At 52.0% G+C, this 19,267-nt stretch overlaps 1 protein-coding gene across 1 annotated transcript; it reads right to left on the minus strand.

Moving 5' to 3' along the window:
* Nucleotides 1-3,173: 3,173 nt before the first annotated feature.
* On the minus strand, nucleotides 3,174-5,580 carry GUCA2B (guanylate cyclase activator 2B). Its single transcript, XM_031463714.2, has 3 exons — nucleotides 5,488-5,580; nucleotides 4,162-4,348; nucleotides 3,174-3,373 (listed from the first exon to the last, which is right to left on the minus strand). Exons 1-3 carry the CDS (start codon nucleotides 5,578-5,580, stop codon nucleotides 3,312-3,314), a joined length of 342 nt encoding a protein of 113 aa, XP_031319574.1. The 3' UTR covers nucleotides 3,174-3,311.
* Between the last annotated feature and the right edge of the window lie 13,687 nt (nucleotides 5,581-19,267).

A 19,267-nucleotide genomic window follows, 5' to 3' on the forward strand; every position in this document is an offset into this window, starting at 1 on the left:
GTAGTGCGCTAAGTGAGGACCCCACTCTTCCTGCTAAGTCGCCACCCTGGGGCTGTCCCCGCGCACAGACACTGAGGGGATTTGAATCCCCTAATCACCAGCAGGGGAGGTGGAACCTCTGCTCCTCTTTGGGGTCACTGAGGTCACAAGGCCACATGTGAGTGCCGGTGCTGGTGAGCGTGACCTACACAGACACTGAGGGGCTCTGAGATCAGCCCCTAATTGAAGAGTTTTCAAGGTGCCTCAGGATCTGGCCCCTCCTGCCCTCCCCCAGGGCCTACACCCCAAGCCACAGCTCTCAACATTTCCTCTGCTCCTCTTCCCTCTGCTCTGCCCCTCTTCCCACACTCCTGGCCACATCAACTTCTGCTTCAGTGCCAAGGCTTGGCTCCTGTGCCCTCTCCTCAGAGTGTAGTTTTCCCCCACCCTTCCAGGAGAAGTCCGTGTGCCACCCCACCTGGTGCTTCTCCCCGGGGAATTTGATCACCCACACCCCCTGCCAGGTGGCCTCCCTGGGGTGTAAGGGCTTCTGTACCGGGGAAGTCTCTCTGATCCCCAGAGCAGGCCAGACCCACCAGGTGGCTCAGCCTGTACAGCACAGGGCAAGGGCAAGCAGAGCTACACTGTTCTAGCCTTGCGTTCTTGCCGGAGTCTTCCACGTACTGTGTGATGTTAAGAAAGTTGCTTTCCCCCTCTGAGCCTCAGTCTTCTCCTCTATTAAACTGGGATAATAATCGTATCTGCCTCCCAGGCACGGTGAAAACTTGCCTGTAAATGTGTGGGTAATGCAAGTAAAGTTCAGGCCATATGCAACATGAGACAATTCGAGAAATATTAGAAAGAAAGAAAGGAAGAAACGAAACCAGGGTCAACCTGAGAGTGATTCAAGCAGGGGTGGAAGAGGCTTGTTAGCAAAGGTAGAGGGAATGAGGAAAGAAGAGGAACCAGGGGCCTTCCTAGGGAGGGACCAGGAGGGGAAGTACCACAGGGTGATTTGGGCAGGATTCCCTGGGCTGCAGAATTCAGAGGATGAGGTGCTGGATGCTAAACTTTGTGAATGGGGTTGGGAGGCGGGGCACGTGCATTAGCTCCTGGGATTTGCATTGAGATGGATGCCATTTCAAAACAAGTGTGAAGAGAGGGAGGCAGAGGGCATTCCAGAAGATGGGGTTGGTGCAGACACAGAATTAGGAAGGTCTGAGGCACTAGAATGGTTCAGCCTGGACAAGGTGGAGCCTGGGAGACACACAGGACCTGGCTTAAGCCAGGCCGTGTCATTGACAGGCCGAGGATCTCTCTCTGAGACTTGGTTTCCTCATCTGAGAATGGGGATGATAACACACCAGGCCTCCCAGGGCTGCAGGGGGACTTGATGAGATGGCTGGTGGGGTAGAATCATTTCATGCTCTCGCTCTAGGGCCAAACTCTCTGGGTGTGAATCCAGGTGTAGCCTGTGTGTGACTTTGGGCACGTTACTTAGCCTGTTGTCTCCTCAGTTTCCTCATCTGTAAAATGGGAATGACAAGAATCCCTACTTCATAGGGTTGAATGAAGGTTAAATGAAGTAATACTCAGAATTCCTCGAGTCTCTGTGTGAGCACTTTGCCGATGCTATTATTATGATTGTTATTTCTGTGTGGAAGGCTTAGCCTAGTGCCTGGCACACAGTAGGTGCTCAGTCAGTGAGTGACAGTTCCCTTTACTGCTTCCTCCCTAGGTAGGTGGGAGATGAGGCCAGATGGTGTGTGGGCTCAGTTTCGACTTGAGAGGTGGCACTGGGGAGCCACGGAAGGGTAAGGGGCACCATCAGAGCGGTGCTGTGATGCTCCTGGCATGGTGGGCATGGAGAGCCTGCAGGACGCAGGGCAAGGAGGAAGGTGGCTTTGTGGAGTGCGGGGAGGGGGAGGTAGTGATGACAGAGGGATGGGAGGGGCTCTGAGAGACACAGGAGGCATTGCATAGGCCCCTAGCCAGCCTCTGCCTGCCTGTTGGGGAGGAGAGGAAGGAGCTGGAGTTCTGGGGTGTGCGGCCTGGGAGACTGGGCGGCTGCAGGAGTCCTATGCAGGACCGGGCAGTCAGGAGGGGCAACTGGTCTGGGGGCATTCATCATGGCCTTGGCCCTAGATGCTGGTTCAGAGGGGATGGCCCCTTTCCACCCGGCTTTCCTCCTCTCTGGCTGCCCAGGAGGGAGGCTGTGGAGGAGCCCACCCTGGGGAAAGCCCTTCTCTCTCCCAGGAATTCCCAGCATGGTGCCTGACTTTGAGTTAAGCACTGAAAGCTGCTTGGGGAACGCGGGGCCTGCAGGGTGTCCCCCCCGGGGGGGCCATCAGCTACAGCCAGGGCCTGGAGTCACAGGGGGCAGGAGTGTGATGGTTCAGAGCATAGACTGCAGCCCAGGCTTCCTGGGAAGAAGCCCTCTTCAGCACTTTGCTGAGCTTGGGATCCTGGACTGATTGGTTCCCAGTACCTGGGTCTCCTCATTTGTACAGTGGAGATGGTAATAATAATGGTACCTGCTCCTTTGGACAGTAGTTAATACGTGCAAACTGTGTAGAATGGTGTCCAGGGTGTGCCAACGCTCAATAAATGTCAGGATACTAATATTCCTCGGGGCCAGAGGATGGAGAGAAGGAAGGTCTCCTGGCTTAAGCTGGCCTGACAGCCCCGGGGAGCCTGAGAAGGGGGTAAGGGTGAGCTCCAGCAGGCCTGGGCAGAGTCAGCCCTGACAAGGGGGCTCTAGGAGGGGGCCCCATGTGGTTCTTCCCTCCACCCGCTCCACCGCTCCACCGTAGTCCCACCTACAGGAGGGCACGCCCCCTCCTCCCTCTGGCTCTGCAGTGGGGGAGGCCTTGAGGGGTTGCGGGATCTGGGTGCTCAGCAGCTTCCTAGCTCTGTGATCACGGAGCCTCGTTTCCACCCGGAGCCTCGCTCCTCCGATATGAAACTGGGTTTAATGAATCAACCCCTCCAGCGAGGAAACCAGGGAAGTTCCTGACTCATGGGTCCAACACTCTCCTCAACCCACCCAGCTTCCTGAGAAGCCCTGCCCTGGCCCCGGGATGAACAAATGCACACCCGGCTGTGTGTGTAGGTAGGGAATATTTATTCAGCAGCAGGGCTGCCTCAGGGGCCAAATTCTCCTCCGATTGTGGGTCCAACTGCTTTGCGCCTGATCCAGCTGCTTGGGCCCTGGAAGGGGGCGATGACTGAGGTGGTGGGGACCCTCTGAGCCTGGGTGGGGGCAGGAGGCTGTGAAGGCAGAGGACTGGGGGACAAGGTGTCCAGGGTGGGCTCAGGGTGCCCGGGTCCTTTCAGCCGCAGCCGGTACAGGCGACATTCACACACAGCTCGCAGTCATCGCCAGCGATGGTCCCTGGGCAGGGGAGGAAACTGGTCAGCTGAACCGGAACCTGAGACGTCTGTGGTCCAGGGAGCCGCTGACCGGGCAGCCAGAGAAAGCCTGCTTCCAGGAGGGTCTGAGGAGGGGCTGGCATCCTTCTCATGGATTAAGAGTAGGGAAGTTTAGAAGCAGCGTGAGAGGCTGGGGCTCAAGTCTCGGGTCCTGTCCTAGCGGTCCCTGGACGAATCACTTAAACTCAGTGCCTGAGTCTTCCTGTCTGCTTAACAGACAGTGTTGGCCTGGCAGGGGCTGGCGAGGAGAGCTTGCAGGCAAAGGTGCTGATCCAGGGCCTGGCACTTGGTAGGTGCTCAGTAAACCCTAGCTAGTCACTGCATTCTCCCAGCCAGCTCTGCTCCTGGCCATCCCTCCATTTCAATCTAGATGACACCTCCTCTTGAAAGCATTTCAGAGCCCCTTATGCCACCCCAGATGTGAGCCGTCTCTCTCCTGTGTCCTTACTCTGCTTTCCCCATCATCCCACTGCACTGCGGTCTGTTTCCAGTGCCCCTTCCCTCCCATCTGTGACGTCCTGGAGGGAGGACGGTCACCCTGACCGGGTTGCCGGGGACTGAGGGGGTTCTTGGCATGCCTGACTTTCAGTGCTCAGACTTGGAGTCCAGATCCTGAATTTCCTGAATCTCCCTGTTTTAGGTGAAAAGCGACAGGGTGCTTAACAGAAACAACATGAGATAGAGGAGCTGGGGGGATGGGGAGGAGAGAGAATGAGGGGCAGGGAGCTCTGCTGGGGTAGGGACACTCACTCAAGGCCTGGAAGATGCTGGCTGCTTCCCCCGAGGCGCAGATGGGCTGGAGATCCAGTGGCAGGGCCGGGTGGTGGCACACGGAGGGCTGGAAGCTCTGGGCTTGCAGGCGGGGGCTGGGCATCCCCTGCCCCTCCAGTTCGCTCAGCATCTTCACTGATTTCAGCTGGACCTGGAAGCCTTGGTACTGGGGGGGGAAGGGGGAGGAAGTGGGAAGGCATCACAACCTGAGCAGGGACAGGAGTGGGCACTGCCAGGAGACCAGGGTTCCCCAGACCCCAGAGAGGTCCCCTGTTCTCATGGAGTCAGAACGTTGAGGCCACACTCGGAAGACCAGCTGGGAGGTGGGAGGCAGTGTCTGACCCTTCACAGTCCAGTGTGCCACAGGCTAACCGGGAGATGAGGTCGAGCAAGGCTGTGGAGCACAGTGGTTCTAGGTGTGGAGGAGACTGGAGGACTCCTGGTTCAAATCCCAGCTCTCCTCAACAGGCTGCCTGTCTCTTCCCCACTCTGAGCTTCATCTGACAAACTGAGACAATCATCCTCCACTCCCGTTTGGTGCCTGGTACCCAGGGCAGCCCTGATAACTGCATGATTGCAACCGAACTGACAGGGCACAATGACGGCAACGCCTAGTCCAGCCGGCTGGGCTTCAAGGCCACGGCTGTGGGGGAGGCTGACACCCCTCCCTAGGACTCCCTTGCCGTTTCCCAAGGAGGCCCTGCCCAGAGTCAGGGATGTGCCACCCAGGAGCCCGGGCACGTCCCACCCCACCCCAGGCAGGCCCTGCTCCCACGGACTCCTTCTAGTCCCTAGAAGGAGATCTGGGCCCCCTGCTGTCTTCTGTCCGGGCCTTTGCATATGCTGTGCCCTCTGCCTGCGGCAGTCCTCAGCCTCTGTGCCTGGCTACCTCTCGCTCGTCCTGCAATGTCAGCGTGAGTTACCCGCCAGGGAAACTTGTCCTGGTGACCATCCCCCCTCCACCATACAGGGGTGATACTGAGAGCTGTGGGAGCACAAAACAAGTCTCCCTCCCGTTCTGGGCTTTTCAAGGGCAGGGACCACGTCGTGCTCCACACTCGGACCTCTGACCGGGAGGGGCCTTTGCAGGGCAGTGCTGAATGATCGCCGTTTATTGTCCCCATCCCCATCACCGCTGATGGGCAGTCCTGCTGCCCCCACCTGCCAGCTGTCCTGGGCTGTGACCATGTTGGGCTGAGCCCTGGTCCTGCGCTCTCCTCAGTGAATTTCCCAGTGCTCCCTCTCCATCCAGGCCTCTCCCTGGGGGCCCTTCAGACCAAGGGCATGCTGGAGGGACAAACAAACCTGGATGTAGACTGACTGTGTGCCCTGCAGCAACACCAGGAAGACCACTGCGACCCCACACAGCAGGAGCCCGGCCCCTGCCCTGCCGGCCATCTCGCTCCCTCTGTAACCCGCTGCCGCTGCCGCCGCTGCCGCCGCCGCCGCCGCCACCGCTGCCGCCGCTGTCCACTTGGCTCCCCCTGCTTCCTGGGCTAGCAGCTCTTTATAGGCCAGGCTCTGGCACCCTGGTCACTCATTAACTGGCCAGCCAGGGTGGGGTTGACAGCTGGCTGGCATTCTGACAAGCCCAGAGCCCATTCCCAGGAAAGGGGCTGGGGGCGCTGGGGGCAGGGCGGCCCCCAGCACATGGGGGGCAGGACGCTGTGTGTTAAGCACCTGTCTTGTGTGTAAGACACCATGCAGGTGGCGTAAGAGGGAGACCATTTCACAGACAGGGGATGTGAGGCTCCAGAGGTAAAGTGACTTGTCCCAGGTGATGAGCTAGTCAAGGGCAGAGCGGAGACTCAGGCTTATCTGACCCGGCTCATCCCAGGGTTCTTTCTTGGGTCAAAGATGCAGGCAGACAGGTTGGCCCAGGGCAAGGTGGGCAGTTACAAGGCTGACCTCAGGGCTCTCCATGCCCCCAGACCCATGTCTTTTCCTCCCCTCTCTCCAGTTCTATTTAAAGACCATCCTTCTGATCAGTCCCTGCCTGAGTCCTCAACCCACCTCTGCTTACAATCTCCCCTGGTGCCTGGGTACCCTCCAGCCGCGTTTCCTCCATCTCACCTGTCCGTGCCTTTCAGAAGCCGATAGCCTAACCCAGCATGAAGGAAAGAGCACAGGCTTGGGAGACAGATTGACCTGGGTTCAAATCCTGGTCCTGCTGCAGCCATGTGATACTGACAAGTCCCATCCACTCTGAGCCATAGTTTCCTCTTCCGTCAAATGGGCGTAATGATACGCCCACCACCTGAGGTTGCCAAGAGTGATGCGACCCGGCCTACCTGAGCTCATCCTCTGGGGGTAACACGTGCCACGGCAGATCCCTTAGTCTCACTAGGCAGTGCATGACCTGCCACCTCCATGACTGAAGGTTGGGCCAGGGAGAAGCAGGCAAAGTCCACAGGGTGTCATCACCCCGGCCAGCCTAGGTAGCTGTCAACAGCGCCCATGCCAGGGCTCTGCTCTGTCAGGCACGGAGCCTGGCATGCGGTAGGCACTCTGTGCATAACACTGAATTGAAGCCCAGCCGGTCCATCTGGGTAGTTAAGGCCCACTCTCCAACCGAGGCCAAAACCTGATGTCCTTGTGGTCCCTAAGTCCCACCCTCCTTGCACAAACCAGCCCCGTCTCGTGCTTTTGCTGATGATTCTGACCTGCCTGAATTGCTCACCTCCTTTCTTATCTTGGGGTGAAATGAAAAAACTTGAGTGAACTTTGGCATTTCCTTTGTCTTGCTTTGAATCCAGATTTTGACCTTTACTCTTCTGCATATGAAGAACTTAATGGACTCTCTTCCATAATTTCTTGTCTGTAAACTGAAAACAATCATCTGTAACAATAACTCATTTCTTGAATACACACTGTCTGCCAAGCGCCATACTGTCCTGCGGACCTAATCCCATTTCATCTTCTGGGACAGGTGTAATGGCTGTCTTCATTTTAAAATGTGAGATGAAGCTGAAACTCCTTTTACAGGCCCAACCAGGTCAAGCACTGTGTGGGCAGCAGGTTTTGTCTCTGGAATTCTTACTCAGCTTCTCAACCATGTGACCTCGGGTAATTTCTCTGAGCCTCTATTTCTTCATCAGTAAGTGGAGGAATCAACGGACAACCTCACAGGGGCTCTTGTGAGGCAGAACTGGAAAGACCCCTCCCAGAGGAGCCCGTGACTCTCCCCATCCCTAAGCTGCCCATGGGGGCCGTGCTGTGAGTGGTGGTTCTCCCCCGCTTCCCCAGGGAGCCCTCCCTGACCTGCCCCATCTCTGAACCTACAGCTGGAATAGTTCTGATCTTGGAATCCCCAGCCCTTGCTCTTTCCATCGGATGAGCTCAGGCCCATTGGCCTGACACCAAGAGCCAAGGAACACACTTGTAGGGTTCATAGACCCCTGTGGCCATGAGCTCCTTCCCTTCTCTGCCTCCAGCCCTGCCAGCCGGGGCCTGTCATGTGTCCCTCTTTCCCTGGGAATAAGGTGTGACTTCCCTATCTGCCTAATCTGACTCAAATCCATATCTCAACCCTGCTCTTCCTCCTCTCGTCACCAATGACCCACCATCCATCATGTCGCCGACGCACAGACCCAAACCCTCACTGCTGCCCCAGCTCAGGCAGCGTGTGTTATTGTTTCTCAGGGCACTGCCTTTCTGAGGGACATGGGAAGTGACTGTCATGCCAGCCTGGACTCTGTCTCTGTGTGGAAGCCTCAGACACGGAGACAGAGTGGGTGACAGGTTGCCTGTGTGTGTCCGGCTGCTTCTCTCTCTGCACTGGACTTCCTGCCCAGTGCCCCCCGCCATGGCCCCTCCCTGCCCCTAAACTGACCATTTCCCTGGCAGCATTGGTCACAGCTGATCACTCCATCCTTCCTGGGGTTTAAAAAAGCACTTTCTCCACTTGGTTTCTGGGACACACGCTTTCCAGATTTCATCAGCCCATCTTTTCAGTTTCCTTTGTTGTCTTTTCTTTCTCTTCTTGACCGCTAGAGCTTAGAATATCCCAGGCTCAGTGCTGGGACCACTTTTCTCTGTTGTCATCTCCCAGGGGGATCTTACCTAGCCTCAAGGACTTTAATGCCAGCAGGACCCTGTTCACTCTCTAGCCTGACCTCTCCCCTCAGTTCCAGACTTATTCACCCACCGCTTCAGCATCTCCCATAACAGCTGAGGGCACTACCACTCACCCAGTTGCTCAGGTCACAAATCTGGGCAGCATCCTTGATACCACTCTCTGTTTTAATTGCCAAATTCAATTTGTTAGCAAATCCAACTGGCTTTCTCTTCAAAATATTTCTAGACTCCAACCATATCTCACCATCTCCTTTGCTACCACTGAGGTCCAAGCAATCATCACTGATCATTGGAGTCATGGATTATTGCAACAGCCTTGTGTTAGAATTCTCTGGAGAAACAGAACCAATACAGGACATACAGAAATCCTACCCTCTTATATATCTGTATATATTCTATCCTTCCTCCCTCCCTTCCTTCCTTCCTTCCTTCTCCTCTCTCTCTCTGTGTCTATCTATCTAGATTTATTTTAAAGGATTGGCTCACTCAATTCTTGGGGCTGGCGTGGGGGTCTCCTGGTGTGGAGTAGGGCAGGTGGGTAGGCTGAAAATTCAGATCCAGTTGTGAGTCTGTAATTTGCAGGACAAGCCAGCATGTGGGAAACTCACGCAGGGTTTCTATGTTGCCATTTGGAGGCAGAATTCCTTCTTCAGGAAACGTCAGTCTTTGCTCTAAGGCCTTCATCTGATTGGATGAAGCCCAAAGACATGATTCACTTAAACTCTACTGATTGTAAATGTGAATCATATCTGAAAAAATATCTTCCCAGCAACATCTGGACTGGTGTTTGACCAAACAACTGGGCACCACAGCCTGGCCAAGAGAGATCTCCAAATAGATTTCTCTGTATCCACTCTTGCACATCTTCAGGCGTTTCTCCACGCAGCAGCCATTGTCGTCCTGTTAAAAATCTAAGTCAGACCAGGTCTCTCCTCTGTTCATACCTGTTAAAGGTTTCCCACTTCACTCAGGGTAAAATTCAAAAGCTTCCACTGACCTCCCAGGTTCCTTTGGCCCCACCTTCACATCTCTGATCTCTCCAAAAGTGCTGCCCCTCACTCTCCGGGTTCCTGCCACACTAGCTTCCTAGCTGTCACCCAGACGTGCCAAAGATTGCTTACCTTGGGACTTTGCTCTTCATCTACGCCTTATATGGCTCACCCATCGCTTCCTCCAGGTCTCTGCTCAAATGCCACTTCCCCAAAGAGACTGTCCCTGACGACCTAACCTCCGAGAGCGTCCCCATCACTCCTGGCCTCCTGAGCTTGCTTTCTTGCAGCACCTGTCATATACACTCCTTTCATTTCTTGCGTTTCTCTCCCTACTAGAATGTAAAAAATGTATCTATTTTGTTCTCCTGCAACAATATCTAGCACATACTTGTTGCTTAGCAAATACCTGAGGAGTTGAGTAAAGGAATATGATTCAAATGTTTATTCCAACCCCTAGATGTTTGGCCTTAGTAAACTTCCTGCTTCTCTAAGCCTCATTCATCTCATCTGGCATCTTCCTGCCAGATGTCAGGGACCTGGCACATGGTGAGTGTTCAAAAGATGTGGGTTAATATTATTTTCATTGTTGTGAAATCACTTATTTATCAAGAAACAGGCCCTTTTTTAAATTGTATTTTTTTTAAAAAATGGAGGTGCTGGGGATTGAACCCAGGATCTTGTGCATGCTAAGTATATGCTCTATCACTGAGCTATACCCACCCACAGAATCCTTTTGTATCATATGTGCAAGCTCTAGGCGGATGACCTAGTGAACTGTTCTATGTTTGCTGTGGCCAACAAGAGACTCAACCAAATTTGTACCCCAGTATTAGTAACTACACTGAATCTCATTCAACCTATGTCTAGTCTTTTGACTCATTTCCCGGGTCTACTCGTATTGCACTGATCTTGCTCCCCAGACCCCCAGCGCACACACAGCCTTTTCGGACTTGTTTACATTCACCTCAGCTTTGTTGTCCTTATGGACTGCGGGCTGGGTAATGTGCTTGAACACAAATAAGTGAATCAGGGCTGCCCCCTGGTGACGGGAAGGGAGAACTGTAGGCAGAGAAAGATGAACTGCCCTTTTACCTTATGGCATCCTTCTCTCTGAGGCCTCGCTTGAGGGTTAATGAATGGGGAGACATGTACTGTCTGATTTGGGGCACAATGGAAAGCCTCTGTCCCCATGTCTATGCCTGGGGGTTGGGGGAGTCCTACCTAGTGATCGTGACAGCCGCCAGCAGGGGAAATGCCTGGGGTCATGAGGGAAAAGTCCCCGCTTGCTGACTGGTGTCTGATCCTAGGGTCTTCAAATAGTGGATATGGAGTGAACAGGAAGGTTGAAGCGGGGAGGAGAGGGAGGAGAAAGCTCAGGCTGCAGGTGGGCCCCGGCACTGAAATCGGGTCTTGGGGACAGCCCAGGGAAACATGAGGGCAAGACATGTGGGCCTCCGGGGTCTGGGGCTGCCTGAGTTCTCCCTGGAGGGGGTGGTGTGCGCCTCTGACCTCAGCTTCCGCCGGCATTTCTGCCTTCCTCCCCACCGTGGGTAAAGGCAGGTGTGAGTACATGTGCCTGTGAGCACGTGTGTACATGCCTACCTGCTGGTGAGCACGTGTGTATATGTGTGCTCTGTGTGTCTGTGTGGGCATCCGCATGTGTGAGCTTGAGTATGTGTGTGAGTGTGTATGTGTAAGTGTGTGCGGGTGTATACGTGTGAGCACGTGTGTGTGAGGGGTATATGGGAGTGTGTTTGTTTTTATGTCTGTGTGAGTGTGCGTAGGCGAGGGTGTGTGAGTGTGTGCAGGGTGCTGGGAGGGCTCATGCCTGGCTGTGGAGGGTGCCCAGGTGGCTGCCAGGGTTCCGTCTGAAGAAGGATTGGGCTGGGGCCAGGGCGTGGGGGTCTCCTGGTGTGGAGGGTGAAGGCCGAGCCGGGGGAGCAGCCTTTGTGCAGCGGCCTGGATGCTGGGAGATTAATGGGGGACCCAGGAAGGCGTCCAGCCCATGACAGCTGGATTGGCATGTTCTAACTACTTCAGCTCCCCCCAGCTCACTCCCGAGAACACTGCGGCACAGAGAGGTTTACTAACTCACCTGAAAATGCACAGCTTGTAGCATCAGAGCTCTGGAGCTGGTGTCATGAGCACTATGCACCTGGCCTGTATGAGCGGTAGGTGGATATAAGGCAACCCACGCAGCGCTGGGCACACCGCAGACCCTCAGTGGATGTCCTCTAGTCCCCTCTCTCCCCTGTCCCTTCTAGGGGTTGAAGGGAACAATTGAAGGAGTGGGTGCGTCTTCCTCATGTCCCCCACAAACACTACACTGCAGAAGTTCCCAGAATCCTCGGATCCTGATCTCTCAAAGAAATGACCCGGGTGTTGGTTCATGTAACCACCACCAGCAACTTGACAGTAACAACCACACACTGAGAGCCTGTAACACCATTAGCTGCAGCTCTTCACTCGGCCAGCAGGCATTCCTTCAGCTTCAACCCTTTGCTGGGCACCAGGGCTCAGAAATGGGTAAGACAGTCGCTGCCCTCAAAGGGCTCAGAATCGATGAGGACAGATGAAATCAATGCCACATGGCAGACGCGGGGACTGGAGAAGCTCAGGGGGTAACCTTGCCTCTAGCCAGGATGTAGGGGAGCTGTCAGGCCCCTCCGGCCCTTTGCTCCCATCTCATGCCCGGGATGCCGCCCACAGCCCTCTCCTACGCCCTGCTCAAGCACTCCTCTTCCAGGAAGCCGGCTCAGATTCATGGTCCTTCCTACTCTCCTCTTCTTGGGAACTCCTACAGCCTTTGGGCCCCCTCTGCGGAACCGAGCATCTGCTACCTTTGCTGTTTCTGGTTTGGGTGCCAGGGACTCGCCTCCACGGTTTGACTTCATCCCCGGCAGGGCACAGCCTCCATCTCACGCTGCTCAGAGACCCCAGCGCCTAGGCGGCCCCATGCAAGCCCGGGACGCATCATCTTTACGGATACTCCTGTTGGGGGGTTCTTTGTTTGCGGCACCCCGGCTGAGCTGCTAAGAAAATCCTAACAGCTGAGTCAGGGGCCTCCGCTTTGCTAGGCAGGATTGAGTTTCATTAAGTGGGGATGAAATACAAATTCCCCGCAGCATTCACGGGATGGATGTCCAAGGCGCAGCTGCCATTTATGTTTTGAAATTTGCAGTTGGGGAGCATTGTGAAACTTGATTGCTCTGTCTTGGGGACTTCTTAAAGTCCAACTCCACAATGAGGCCAATCAGACTCCACCATCAAATGTCAAATAGGAACTAATGAACCATTCACGGGCTGGGGAGAGAAATCAGGCAATCTCTTATTTCAGGATTATCCCTTCCAAATATTGAATCTGAACTGTAAGCAGAATTTGCTGTAATTGCGTCCCCCTCCTCACGGGTATGGGGGGATCATTGGCATTCGCTTCATGTCTCGGCTTTCTGGAGAGAGGCTTCGCAAGCCGACCCACGGCTCTCTAGAAGCGTGTGCTCCCAGGGCACCGTTCAGAGAGGGAGCGGGCAGAGGGTGCTGGGAGTCCTCCCGCCCCCATGGCTGAGTCAGCTGAGCCTGATGTTGGCCGGGGGTCCCAAGTGCTTGTGTGGCAGCCTCTTTGTGGGAGAGGGCAGTCTGCAGGGAGGGAGGGGACGCCCTCACATCAGCTCCACTGGGAATCTGGGTGTGGCTTCAGGAGGGTCAGTGGAGCCCAGGGGCAAAGGAATGTGGGTCTGGTCTCTACCTCTCCATCCGCTGCTCTGGGATCTGCAAAGACTAACCACCCCACAGACTGATGCCCGAGTACATATGTTGTTCTCTTGTGCCCCTTTGAAACACCTGGTTGGGTGACTTGGGTTGCAATAGAGGGTTTGCCATCACATCCTCCTCGGCCAGCACTATGAGGCAGGAGGTGTTTACTCTCCCCCTCTTTCCTTTAGGAATTTAGGGTAGCAGAGTGGTGAGTCACTCCCTGCGGCAGAGACGGCTAGCTGTCCCTTAGTTTGCTCTCCCCTCTCATACTGCACAGTCATGGCGGGAGAGCTGCTGTCTGGCCAGGGATGCACTGATAGGCGTGATCACATAACTGGCTTTCATCACTGAAATGTGAGAGGGAAGTGATGTGGGCTACTTGTAGTCATAAGAGGCAGCATGACTCCTCATTCCTGATTTGCCCCTTTGCCTGACCGGTTTCAGATGATGACAAGTCTCTACGGAATGGCAGAGTCATAAGATGGAAGGAGCTAGGGTCCCCGAATCAACACATTCAGGACAGGGGCCACGTAAATAGCACATTTAATGGTTCCGCTTCTCAATCCTCCCTGTATCTGTTGTCATGTGAACTTGGAGCACCTCCCATCCAAGAGAGAGTAACTTGGTCAAATCTATATCCCATTGCTTTGGCCAATAAACTGAGGCAGAAGTGGATGTGCCACCCCCAAGCCTAAGACTTAATAAATCCTGCATGTTTCTGCCTATTTTTTTGTATCTCTGCCATCTTCACATGAACAGTGCTGACTGGTCTGCTGGAGAAGAGACACATGGAATGAGCCAAGTTGCTCCAACTGTACAGCCAAGACCAGCCTACCAGCCTTCAGCCAGCACCCTGTGGCACGTGAATGAGCCCAGTGAGATCAGCAGAGCTACCTGGCCAAGCCCCATCTGACTCCAGATGCCTGTGCACAAAGTACTCACTGCTGTGTGCCACTGAAGTTCTCTGGTGTTTGTTATGCAGCATCAGGATGGTAGATAACTGATATAGCAGTCTACCAACCAGGAATGAATCTATATCTTGGACTGTGATGTGAGTAAGGGAGAAACTTCTATGGTGATTGAAAATTGTACATTTTGGAGTTGATTTGTAATAGCATTTTAACGTTCCCTAATTCAAACGCCCCACTATTTCTTTGGCTTGCTCATTGCTTCAAGATGAAGGATCCAGACAAATCTCTCCAGCTCCATCCAGCATGTCTCTCCCTCTCTCTTTCTACACACTAGTTGCACTGGATTTCCCTCAAGTCCTTGAATGCTCCAGGCAGTCTCCAACATCATGCCTTTATCTTATGCATTTCCCTCTGCTTAGAATATCCCCTTCTCCCCACATAGCATAGCTAACTCTCAGCTAAAATGCTCCCCCACTTCTAACAAAATTACTCTGGTTCTCAGAGAAGGTTAGTCTCCTGTTAAGATGGTCCTTGTGCACATTCTCATGGAACTTGGTGCCTTTGAGTCTCCTAGCCCAGATATGGCTTCTCCATCATGAGGTAAGATGCTGTCTGGTATGTTCAAGTTTGGGTCCCTCCCATTGGACACATACCTGGCACATTGTACAGGCTCAGTGAGTGTTTTTTGAATAAAGGGGCTGCTATAGGTGACATTTTCTAGAGTAGGGTTACCCAGGCTTTTCAACAGAACACCTCTGAGCTTGTGAGGATGTAGTAGGTACCTGCTTCTCCTCCACTTACACTGTCCAGTTATTTGTCCATTTTTCTCTCAACTTTCTTTCCCATCTCAAGCTCTTAAGTAGCCAGTGAGGCAGTGGGCTCTGCAGTTAGTCTGCCTGGGTCCAAGTCCTGCTCTGCTCCTCACCAACCGTGGTGCCTCTGATGAGTTTCTTACGTCTCCTTGCCTCAGTTTCCCTATCTATAAAATGGGGATTATGAGAATACCCATCTCATGGGGTTGCTCTGAGGAATAAGTGAGCTCATAGATGTAAAGCATATTCATGGAGCCTCACATATGGTAAAAGCTACAAAAAGCATAAGGTATGACTGTTCAAGGTCAGGGACTATATTTTATTCATTTTTGTATCTCCCAAATGCCAAAACCCATGCTGCCCAAAAGAATGTTCTAAATAGATGATTTTAAAGAAAAAAAAAATTCCAGAGGTTTTTTTTTTTTTTTTTTTTTTTTTAAGACTTCACTTTTTCTAAAGGGCAGGTTTACCACGAAATTAAGAGGAAGGTACAGGGATTTCCAAAATAGCCCCAGCCCCACACACGCATAGCCTCACCCATCATCAACAATACCCACCATGTTTTTTTAAGCCAAGAATGACCCTATATTGACACATCATGGTCACCCAAGTCCATAGTCTACCTTCACCCTCGGTGTCGTACATTCTATATGGGTTTGGACAAATGTGTAATGACGTATGTCCATCGCTAGGACAACATACAGAGTATCTGCATTGTGATTTTTTTTTTTTTTTGGTGGTGGGGGAGGGAGGTGATTAGGTTTATTTGTTTATTTACTTTTTAGAGGAGGTACTGGGGATTGAACCCAGGCCATCAATGCATGCTAAGCATATGCTTTACCACTTGCACTATACCCTCCCCCTATCATTGTGATTCTTTTGTTCTTTTTTCCTCTCCTGTTTCCCTATGAGTCCATAGGGAATAGGTTCAAGTTGAGCTGCTTCTCTCCCCTGGTCTCCCCAGGGGTGCCTCTCCTGGGGGAGCAGGACGGTGCCTCAGTTGAACCAGGCACCTTTCTCCTTGCCTCCCTGCTATCCCGGCTCTTAGATCGCTTAATATGCTCAACACATACGCTCCTTCTCTTGGCAAGACTCTTGCCCTTAACCCATTTTTTTGTGGCAATGCCAGCAGCATGCTGGACCATGTTGTAGACTCTTCCGATCTTGCCACGGTGACATTTATAGGGTATTCCCTTTGGAACAGGGCTAGTCCCTGGATGTCACCAACATCACTTTGTAGATTCACATGTATGTGGCCAAAGGAACAACTTCCTGTTTTCTAGAAGTCCTGGAGGACTTACAGCAGGTGTCTCTCCTCTTTCCCTTAGTGTTGGTGATTTTGGCGAAATTCCTGGAAGATGGTGGGTCTGGCTGAAAGGCCATAAATGCTCTTTGAATGAATGAATCAAAAAAAAAAAAAAGTCTTGGAAATACTATTGGGAAAAAGAGGTGAGCATGTACTCACATAGCTGCTCAACTCCAGAATAGTCTCCTGTGCCGTGTATTCCACAATGTTTCCATGGCTCAATCAACAACCAGGGAAAACGATGCTCACGGTGCTTCACTTATACTTATTTGGATCCCAGCGGCACCCCAGCTTGGTCCCTGCCTTCCTTCCCTTGAAGACTTGTCACTGCTGGGATCCTAAAGAAGTGGCCCAGGAATGACAGTGACACCAAAAAACTTCAAGCATCATTGAAGAGTCCACATTGAAGAGTCCACTTGAAGGGGCAGCATTTACTGCCACATGTTTTGACCTGTTTCTTTACAAATGCACCGTGTAACTGAAACACACGTCCCCTAGTTGTCGCAGTTCCTCTTTCACCATGATTTGGAAGAAGACTTGGCAGCAAGTCGGGATGTTGTGACCTTTCTGGAAATTGTCACTCTTACACCAGCTCTCAGCTGTGACTGGGCACTGACCCTGTGCAAGCAGTTGTCCATCCTCTAATCCGCTCAACACCTCTGTGAGGGGGTCACCCCCACTTCAGAGATGGAGAAACTGAGGCTCTGGGGGGTAAAGTCACGTGCCAGGGTGGCACCGTTGACCTGGAACAGCCAGGATCTGACTCCAGGGAACGTGTGGGAGAGGTGTGGTATCTCCTGTGGGCCTCAGGTGTCGTATTGAAAAGGTCTGGCAATCGCTGCCCTAGGAAACCCGCTCTGTGACAGCCCACTATTTAAAAAACATTGGCTGAGTGTCCTCACTGTGTGAGGAGGCTGCAGGGAGGCAGGCAGGATGTCTAACAGTTGGAGCTGGGGAAGCAAAAAGCCTCCTGGGGGGCACGGAGCACCCTTTCACCTGAGCAGGGCTAAAGGTGGTCGGGGGGGTTGCGTTAGAAAAAGCTGAACTGGTGACCCCAAAAGTTCCTTCCATTCTTGAGCCTTTGGGCCTGTGTCTGACTTGTAGCCAAGTGGCCAAGAAGTTGTGCCATTTCTGCTCTAGAAGGGACCCACATCTAGAAGAGGTGTCCACAGGGGCAGCCCCCCTACCTGGAACGGTCCTGGAGCTGGTCTGCTGTCCCTCACTGGGACAAGAGCACAGGTGAGGCCAGCAGCAGAAGGCCCACGAGACTGTAGGAATGGTCCGCTCTCCTCATCGGCAAGGAGTCCTGATAATAGCATGGGCTTCAGGCAAAACAAACCTAAGATGGAATTTCAGCTCAGCCACCCCCTAACCATGCTTCATGCTTGGTCTCAGTTTCCTCCCATATGAAATGGGAATAATAATTGTATCTCCTTTCTCAGGTTATTTCAGTGGGTAAATGAGTAATGCATTTAGTGCAAGACTGGCACAGAGATTAATGTTTATCAAAACAACCGTAATTGTCCAGGTATTTTGCCCCAAGGTGGTATATTTGGCCTGTGTGGAAATCCTTAGCAGGAAGTAACAATACTAGATAACATTTATGTAGCACACACTAAGTTCCAGACACTTAAAGAGTTGTAGGTGTGTTAACTGATTTAGTTCCTATGTCAAGTTTATGAAGTAGATATTATCATTATCTTCATTTCACAGATAAGGAAACGGAAGCACAGAGAGGTCTGTCCTAGAAATCTGCTGGGAGGTTCCTTATGGCTCTGGGCTGCCTCAGCAAGTGGGTAGTTTGGTTTGAGATGAGAGAATCAATTCTTAACATCTAGCGAAACTGTCTTAGTGGTATCCCAGCATCTGTGAGACTACCTCCCAATAAAGCATTTTTTCAAATTAAGAATTAAGAACTCCTGTTCTTTGAAAGACACTGTTAAGAGAATGAAAAGACAAGCAACTGTGAGAAAACATTTGCAAATCATACATATGATAAAATATTTGAATCCAGACTATATAAACAACTCTCAAAAGGCAATAATAAGAAAACAGCTCAATTTTTAAAAATGAACTAAAGACTTGAACAAAGACTTCAACAAAGAAGATAAATAAATGGCAAGTATGCACATGAAAAAATGTTCCACATCAGCTGGCATGGTTTTAAAGACGCAAATTAAACCCACATTGAGATACCATTTTACACCCGCTAGAAGCTAAAATTAAAAAGACTGACCACACCAAGAGTTGACAAGGATGTGAAGCAACTGGAACTCTCAAACACTGCTGGTCAGAACGTCAGATGATACAACCACTTTGGGAAATGGTTTAGCAATTTCTTTAAAAGTTAAATTTACACCTATCTTATGATCTCAGCCACTACGAGGTGAGTACTCCTAGGTATTTATCCAGGAGAAACGGAAAGACGCGTCCATGGGAAGAATTTTCCTGAACGCTCACGGCAGATGGAGTTGTAACAGCCCTTCCAGTGAGGGATGAGCAACGCTGGTATGTGCCTGCAATGGACATATACCAGCAAATGCTTTGCAACATGGACGAATCTCCAAATAGTTAGGCCAGGTGAAAGAAAACAGGTAAAAAAAGTGAGTAAACCTCTATGATCCCATTTATATAAAATTACAGGAAATGCAAATGAATCCATAATGACAGAAACAGCAGATCAGTGGTAGCCTGGGGATGAAGGGAGTCGGGGATGGGTTCCCAAGGGGGATGAGGAAACTTGAGGAGAGATGGACAAGTCTGTCATCTCGAGTCCGGTGGTGCTTTCACAGGTGAATACATTTGTCAAAGCTTTACCAGACTGTGAGCTTTAGATATCTTTTTTTTTTTATGTCAATTATACAGCAATAAAACTGTTTAATTTTTTTTAGTGGAGGTACTGGGGATTGAACCCAAGATCTCATGCATGCTAAGTATTCACTCTACCACTGGGCTAGACCCGCCCACCCTTACCCCACCCTCACTTACCACAATAAAACTGGTGACAGTGAAATTCCGGTGTGACCAGTGAGAGGTCTGGGAGTGATCTGAGGCCCTGAGTGATTCACCTCAGACTCCCTCTAGGTTGCTGTCTTTTAAAAAAATTATTTTTAAAATTAAGTTTCCAATAAAGGGCAGTCCCTGTACTAGGCACTTTCACTTTGTTTTCTCAAAACTTGGGTAGCGCCTGTGTAAGCAATTGTCCCCCAAAAGGGCATAGGGCGCAGGGGCTGC

Source organism: Camelus dromedarius, chromosome 14, assembly GCF_036321535.1.
Source record: "Camelus dromedarius isolate mCamDro1 chromosome 14, mCamDro1.pat, whole genome shotgun sequence".
Taxonomy (NCBI): domain Eukaryota; kingdom Metazoa; phylum Chordata; class Mammalia; order Artiodactyla; family Camelidae; genus Camelus; species Camelus dromedarius.